Source organism: Microtus ochrogaster, chromosome 24 (genome assembly GCF_000317375.1).
Source record: "Microtus ochrogaster isolate Prairie Vole_2 chromosome 24, MicOch1.0, whole genome shotgun sequence".
NCBI lineage: Eukaryota > Metazoa > Chordata > Mammalia > Rodentia > Cricetidae > Microtus > Microtus ochrogaster.
The window spans coordinates 3,756,514-3,764,938 of record NC_022024.1 but is presented as its reverse complement, the minus strand read 5'-3'; the positions used below and the strand labels follow the sequence as shown (position 1 = coordinate 3,764,938).

Here is an 8,425-nt window from a genome sequence, read left to right as displayed (position 1 = left end):
GTAGAGAGGGCCTGGGGTACCAGATTCCCAGGGTAGGGAGGATAGGAAGTCGAGATCTTTGAGACCCTAGAGCTCCTGTTTTCTTGGGAAAATGAGGAAAAATGTTATATGCAGGGAGTATGCTGGAGGTGTTGAGAATCCGAAGGAACTTAGGGACACTAATAAAGATTTGAGTAGATCACTGGACAGACTGAAAGAGGGACAAGGAGGAAAGATTGGTGACGTCAGGGCATGCCCCTGGTAACCCACTTCTACAGTTTCAACCACTTACACATATCGATGCAACTGTAAATTCTCTGAGGGACAGTTAACCATCAGTTAGGTCAAGGTCATGATGATGCAGTCAATGGTGGGATCTGCCGGCTGCGACCAAGCCTTTCATACAGGAGCCCTTTGTAGAATATACCCATCCAAACCATAGCATGTCCCCAGCCTCCAGTGCATCACAGGTGCTAGGGTGCGATTCAGTTTCTGTGTTCCCAGTCACATGGCTCTGCTGGCACCTGGAAAATTAACGGGGAAAAGATTCTGGGGCAAGTTCTGTGAGATTGCTGTTGAGACAGTTGTGTTTCTGTGTGGTTTGTTTCACATGGCCTTTCAACCTTTCTTCCAGACAAAGGCCCAGTCACCAGCATCCTCCCATCCCAGGTAAACAATTCTCCAGTGATAAATCACCTTCTGCTAGGGAAAAAGATGAAAATTACAAACAGAGCCACCAAGAATGCAGTCATCCACATCCCTGGCCATGCAGGAGGTAAAATGTCTCCTGTCCCCTACGAAGACCTCAAGACCAAGCTCAACTCTCCTTGGCGGACTCACATCAGAGTCCACAAAAAGAACACGCCACGGACCAAGAGTCATCTGGGCTGTGGGGACACCGTAGGGCTGATTGAGGAGCAGAATGAAGGCTGTAGGGCCAGCGGCCTGGGGGCAGCTGAGGAGTTTCCCTCGAGCTGTGCAGCCACAGCTCGTGGTGAGGGCAGCAGCTGTGCCGGTGGCACTCCAAGGACAATCGAAGGGCAGTCGCCGGAGCCAGTATTTGGGGATGCCGATGTTGTCGATGTGGCTGCAGTGCAGGTGAAATTAGAAGCCTTGGAACTGAACCAGAGGGATGCCCCTGCCGAGACTGAGCCCAAGGAGCACCTTCCCTGCCAGCAGCATGCCCCAGAGTCAGCGGGTGGCCCCGGGGAACACCAGGCTCCCAGCAATCCTCTCCCTGTCAGCAACTCAAAAGCCCCGATCTTCAGCCCTTTTCCTAGCGTCAAGCCGCTTCGAAAGTCAGCCACGGCCAGGAATTTGGGGTTGTACGGCCCCACAGAAAGAACCCCAACCATGCACTTCCCTCAGATCAGCAGGAGCTTCAATAAGTCAGCCACAGGGAGCAGCAGCAGCAGCACTAAGAAGCGATGATGCCTCCCGGGGGCTCAGCATCTGGACTCGCGTGGCATGGCGGTGGACTCGCGTGGCATGGCGACGTTAGCATGCCAGCCACACCCTTCCTGTTCTGTTTGTCCAGTGAGAACGAATCAAGAGGCTACGAGCCGAGCACTGACTGCCCATCAAAGTGGGAACTGGAAGTGTCATGGTGGGAACCGGGGTAGGGGCCTTTCCTACCCACTAGGTAGCTGGGAAAGTGGATTCTTGTGACTGAATAAATTGTGTGCTTCTCAAGTGTGGAGTTTCTCCAATTTCCCTTGTGAACTCTTTAGAAAAGACAATATGTAGACTGTTAAGCCCTCTTCCGGCCTTTTCAGCGCCTTTTTTGGGATCTCTGAAAACAACAACACGTCCCCCTGGCCTTCCTGTCCTCTGGGCATCACTAATCCTCCAGCATGAACGAACACACCAGCTTGCTAGAACTGAAACTGTACAAATAAGTTTCTTAGTTGCAAAAAAAAAAAGAACTGTCCTGATGTTTCTCTTTCTGCTCTGCCGGAGAGGGGAGGAATTTGTGTGTGTGTGATGAGTGTGCGTGCGTACATGTGTGTGTGCACTTTAATACCTGTCTTCAGATTGTTTTTTATTCTTACGCTAAAGCAGAAAAATCAAGATAGTCTTTCTTTAACTTTCTACTTCTACCCGTGAAAAGAAAATCTTCACATCAGTTGACACTGACATTAATAACCAAACTGAAGAGCATAGGCAGAGACACTCATTGGCTATGCATTAAGTAGCTGCTCCAAACCACTTGCCGATTCTAACCTTTCCTGAGGCTCCTTTTCTTCTCGTGAGGACTTGGCGAGCTCTCTGTGGAAGATGTGCACCTTCTGGACGCAGTTCCTACATCTCCCGACCCTCTCTCCACGACAGATGTGCAATGCCTTGCACACAACCAGAACACAGCACCCGTGACTCCGTTACTTGAATTTTGTGCTTTTGGGTTGGACTACTCTTTGTTACTTGAACACTGCCTTTCCCTGGAGCAGGCCCCAGCTCTTTCTCTCGTGTTCCTCTCTCTCATTCCCTCCCACCCTGGTCCCAGCAGGTCAGAGGTAGCTCCTCTTTGTCTCCACTATGCAGTTGGGAACTCTGTGCCACACACATAAAGTGGCGCTTCAGTTACTCCAGGTAAATAATCCAGTGTGTCTGCCATAGGACCTCACTCTGTTTCTTCTCGTACGATAAGCTGGCTTGCTGCTCTTTGTCCGTGCGTTGGTGACAGAGCTGATCTGAGCCAAGACTAGGAAGCCATTCCCTGCACAGCCTCCTGACTCTAAGGCTCTCTCTCCAAGGTGTAGAGGCCTGGGATGATGTTTACAGAACGGGCTGCGAAACCTCCTCCTCATGAAAATTTAGTTCTTTCTCCAAATGCTTCGTGCACCTCTCCCTTGGCTGAACGAAGGGTTTTCCGCTCTGTCGCCACCGTCATTAGCAGAATAGAGAGACACCCTGACCTTCATCTCTGGAAGGCTTTGGCAGGTTTTTCAGGAATACTGTCGAAGCCGCCAGTGTTCATTTGAGCAAGTCAGTTCGCTAATTCTGAAGCCAGAGCTGGTTTCAGAGAGAGCTTTTACAATGAGAGGTACTCAGTTTTTTTTTTTTTTTAAATAAGTCAGTGGAATTATATGGGCTCTTTTGAATGAAAAGCCTCTACAGGAATGTCACATTTCATGCCTTGTGTGGTATTTTTGCCCCAAAGGACCCGTGGATAGAATGCAAGGCTAATAAGTTGTTATACTTTGGGCCTGGAGTTCTGTCTGAAGTTAGCAGGCAGCTTCTCAACAGACAGCCATGTTCTTCCTAGGCCTGGGGAAGGATTTCAGTGGGTGGGGGGCTTACTTTGCACACCACCCCCAGGTGATGTGTTTTCTAAAGCTAAGCACAAAAAAGGATTCCTGCTGTCTGCTAAACTTCAGATAACAACTTTTAGCCTCACTAGCGTCTTTTCTCCTATCATTCCAATTAAGTTCCCCCACCCAGCCTGTTTGACTTAAATAGAACATTGTCCCCTCTCCGCCAGGCCCTGGCTCCCCAGGAGTCTGGGTGTTGGGGGGAGGTGGGTAGTCAGGTGCGGCTGCTCTCCTGAGTTCTGTCAGTATTATCCTCTCACCTATGACTTGAGAAATGGACCGACACAGGGCACGGGCTGAGTGTCGGTTGAAGGGATAGTTGAGAGGGAATTTTTTTTTTTCAGTTAAAATGACCATGTCAATTTAGAAAACTCAACAGATTCCTATTAAAGCTCTCTGGACCAATACCATGCATGCACAGTATGGTAATCACAACATGAACCGGTCGACTTCTGAGCCTTGCTGTTTAGGACAAGAACTCTGCCACAGCCTCCCCCACACAGCATGTGCAAAGGCCTGTATGGACTCACCGTCTTCCCCATGTACTGGACACTTTGCAAACACCAGAAGAACTTAACCACAGGAGTTTATTTCCACACCTGCCTGTACCCTCTCAGCACTTTTTGGGGGGTCAACCCTGCACCTCAGTCCTCTCTAGAAACCTCTAGATCTACACCGAGTTTGTAATGTCTACCTATGGCTGTAACTGTTAGGAACAATAACAATGTTCTCCTTTTCTCCCATCTCGTTCTGAAGAACTGTACTGACGACAAAGATAAATGCATAAAGTTTCTCACGGTTGTCGTCGTGGTGTGGTTTTCTGTCCGGGTGCATGCGGGAAAAGGGCTGTGACATTTCTCATCTGTCACCGCTTTCTCTCCTACGTGCCGCGTGGTCATAGGAATCAGGGCATCGGCTCCATTTTCCCCATTCTTATCACAGGATCCCAGGGTTCCCTGTCGCTTGCCCAGGACAGGGCAGAAGAGCAGGTTCCTGAGAAGTGGGCAGATGAGGACGGCAGGGAGGGAGAGAGAATACATGTATATGAAGTATACATACATTGATGTTTAGATCCACCATCTTACTTTGTTTAGTAAAAGAGAACAATAATACAAATTTCCATCTTTGTCTTTCAAGAAGTCTGTTTGAAGTGGGAGCTAGGATCAAGAGTCTCTGCACAGATTCTTCATAATTTCCAAATTACTTTCTTTGCCACTGATAGCAACCATTTGGAGGCATTTCAGATACATGACTTTTACTAATTAGGATAGTATCATGTTTTAGAAACTTCGGAAAACACAAGGATTTACTCATGTTTGGCCAGAGATTCTTTCACCAACTGCATGCGTGTGCAAGCTTCACACCATTTCCGTGCACCGAACTTAGGTCACTAGGACCACACAAATAAGATGTAGCAACTGTGGAAATAAAAACCGGGGCAGTGGTCAGACCGGATGGAAACACAGCTGCTCGTGAGCATTTGGACCATTGCAATGGAAGTTTCTGCTTCTCCTATGAGGGTCGATTATGTCAGCAAAGTCTGTAGTCATGGAGTCTTTGCTTTACAGCCATGGATGGGAGGGGCTCCTGGATGATAGCTTGCTGATAAAGGTGGCCCGTGCTCACTGTGCTAGGGAATGGGTGGGGACTGGCATGTGGAACTGTAGCATCAGCTCCCATGTGGTCTTCATCTCAGGATATGGAGTGTCTTCATCCTGCTGCCTTAACAAGAGACCACAACCTGGGTGTCTTCATTGACAGAATTCTCTTCTTGGGGTTTTGAATTTGTGATGTGGGATGCCATTCTGTATGCTGTGAATATGTCTTATTACCATTGGTTAATAAAGAAGCCAATTTAGCTGGGTGGTGGTGGCACATGCCTTTAAATCCCAGTACTTGGGAGGCAGAGGCAGGCGGATCTCTGTGAGTTTGAAGCCAGCCTGGTCTATAGATCTAGTTCCGGGACAGGCTCCTAAACTACAGCGAAACCCTGTCTTGAAAAACCAATAAATAAATAAGCCAATTTGGTCAATAACCAGGCAGAATAGAGCCAGTGGGAATTCCAAACAAAAAGAGGGCAGAGTCCAGGAGATGCCGGCAGTCTCTGGAGAAGCAAGATGTGAGGTAACAAGCCACGAGCCTTATGGTAAAATATAGAATAATAGAAATGAGTTAAACTGTAAGAACTAGTTAATAATAACCCCGAGTGATTGGCCAAGCAGTTTGTAATTAATAGTAAGCCTCAGAGTGGTCATTCAGTTACAAAGTTGTGGAAGAGGGAGGTCAAAGGGCAAGGTATTGGCAGGCTTGGTGTCCAATGAGGAAGCTCCCTCTCCCTAGTTTGTAGGTGAACAGGTGTATGTGTGTGTGTGTGTGTGTGTATGTGAGTGTGGTGTTTCATGCTCACCCATGTTCTATCATTTTGTTGCCAGGGTGACATTTGGAAAATTAAACAGATAACAGACCCATCTTCTTTTTACTTTGATTTTCTGGAAAAAGCAAAACCCTTAGCATGATCCAGACCATGACTCATCCTCTAGATTATTTTCCCATTATGTCCCCTCTGTTGTCATTCTTGAACTAGCGCCGTCAGACAGCACTGTTGACCGTTTGCTGGACTTTTCTGTGTCAGGCATTATTCTAGCTTCATCACGTGCGCAAGCTCAGGTGTCCCTGAGGAGCGCTGTGAAACCTGGGGGACTATTCCATGCCATAGCGAGGTGGTTGTGCTCCCGACCATGGACTGACACCTGGCTGGTCACCTGCACACTCTGGGCTGTCTGACACTACAGTCTGATAGTTTGCTCTCTGCTGGACAAGTAGGGACCGTCATTCGTTTTGTGTTATTGTGATAAATATCTGAAATAATAAAAAAAGAGAAGGCTTATCTTGTGTCATGCTTTCAAAGCCTTCTGTTGATGGTTGATTGACCCTTGTGGGTTTGGGGTATGTTACAAGATGGTGGTGGTGGTGGTGAGAGCAGAGTCACTCCCCTCATAGCCAGAAATAGAAAGAGACCAAAAAAGGAAAAAATGGGAGTCTACAGCCCTTTCAAGGGCACACCCCAATGACCTGAAGAGCGCCTACTAGGCCGCTTTGAACTTTTCCACCCCCTCTCAACTAGCATCAGGGTAGAGACCAAGATTTTAACACACAGGCTGCTGGGAAGCATTTACTTTCTGAACAACAGTAGCACCCTCAGAGGCAGCTCCACGTGCCTGCATGTGTGTGTCTGCAGGGTAGCAAGACAGCTGAATGGGGCCAGGCCTCTCAGGCCCTGCTGTGCTGAGTAGAGGGATGGGAGCACTCACTGGGAGCACAATTGCTCGGAAACACATGAGAAAGACCTCTTGAGGAGGGAAAGTCAACCCTGTTCACGTCCAGGGGACAGGAGGACTCGTAAGCCTGTGTCTGAGTCACTGATGCAAAAGATCTTACCTGGACCAGAAGGTGCCAAAGTCTGAGCGGAGCTGAGCTACCCAGAATGCAGGTGATTAACTTGACAGGTGGATACGCAACAGAACTGAAAATACGGGGTGCTTAAAGGTACCGAGTGCAATGTGGCGTGCTGCTGGCCCTACTTCATAAGTAGGACATTACTACTGCAAATAATCAAACTAATATGAAACAACAGAAAACACAGGCGCTTCTAAGAAGTGATGACATGAATAAGAGATATTTGTCTCTCGGAAGCTGGACCTGTGAAAGTCTCGGAAGGGACACCGTCAAATATTTAACTAAATGCCAGATGGCAGGCTCTCTATTCTGTTTGAAAACAGGCTGATATGTTTATGTCAACTGAAAATGGAGCCCCAAATATACCAAAATGTTACATTCCTGGAAATCCTGAAATCTGTTTTCAAATTCCTTTATCAAATAGAGAACAAGACTATATAAGTTTTGCTGAACACAGGAATGAGTTTAGCCTACATGTTGGATTGCCTAAGGTTTCATTAGTTCAAGTTTGCCATAATTTTAGTTTCAGTTGGAACATTAGCGTGATTTGAGAGGTTGCATCGATAAATTCTTTTTCACCTTAAAGATTGATTTTTCAGCTCACTGAAATGAGTGGTAGAATCCATTAAAAAAAGAAAAAATCCATAAGCCAGTTTTCATCAAGTTCTGGCACAAATTTCGTTTTTGGTGCCAACCATAAATAACTTGACAGTACACCACAAACAATAGAATCTTTTCTACATTTGGTCCAGACAGCAATTTTTTTTTCTCAGAAAGACAAAGGATGTCACCATAGTTAGCATCAACACTTTTAAGGAATTCTCGGAACTGGTGATGATTTAATCCCCTGACTCTCGTGAGGCCATCTGGAGTCACACAATGCTACCCACTTGTAAGGCTTTCTCGGGCATGCAGTTCTTTAAGTTTCACGTAATGATGAGGTTAAGCCTGAGTTTGGCTTGGTCACTGAATTGCCTTCTCCTAGTTTTGAAGGGGTATCCCCAGGAACTGCTCCAGGCATGTTGACAACAGACAAAGCCTCTAACGTATCTTTTATTGCTTTGTGCCTATCTCTTGATTTAGCTGTGTCTTTTAACTGTATGAAAGCTGCTTCTTTGGCGACACATTTGTCACGAGCACTCCTAACAAAAACAGTGCGCTGAGCCATGTTGGTCCATCAGTTCTGTGATGTGATCATCCATCTATGAGGTGTAGGGTAGAAAATGGTAGCTCTACCTACCAAACTACTTTTATTAAATTAGAAACAATATTTCCGGCTGTTTTGCCAGTACTCTGTACAAAGGTCCCCAAGGAGACTACAAGAAGAGGCATCTGACCATCTGGAACTGGAGTTATAGACAGCCCTGAGCCTATTTTCTTTTGAGATGCTTTAAGTAGACAAGACTGCCGGGCAAAAATTGGGAACTTGGGGGTGGGGTGGGATGGGGGTTAGGGGAAATGGGGAGAGAAAAGTGAGAAGGGGAGGATGGGGAGAGCTTGGGGGAATGGGATGGTTGGGATAAAGGAAGGGTGGATATGGTAGCAGGGAAGTATATTTCTTAATTAAGTGCGGCGAACTTTCTGACCAGCAGGAAGGAACAGCCACCAGACGAGGATTCTTCTCAAATCACGCTTTATTGGAGCCTCTTGGTTGTAGGGAGAGCAGAAAGCAAGGGGCC

General features: G+C 47.1%; 1 protein-coding gene across 2 annotated transcripts in view; it reads left to right on the top strand.

Annotated features, from left to right (window-relative positions):
- Tbc1d30 (TBC1 domain family member 30) overlaps positions 1 to 1,901 on the top strand; it is a 79,410-nt gene extending 77,509 nt beyond the window's left edge. For both annotated transcript variants that reach the window (XM_026784546.1, XM_005357925.3), the window contains one exon: positions 614 to 1,901. In XM_026784546.1, the coding sequence (XP_026640347.1) occupies positions 614 to 1,410 (797 nt within the window). In that variant the 3' untranslated portion in view covers positions 1,411 to 1,901. The remainder of the gene's footprint in view (positions 1 to 613) is intronic.
- Positions 1,902 to 8,425: the final 6,524 nt, after the last annotated feature.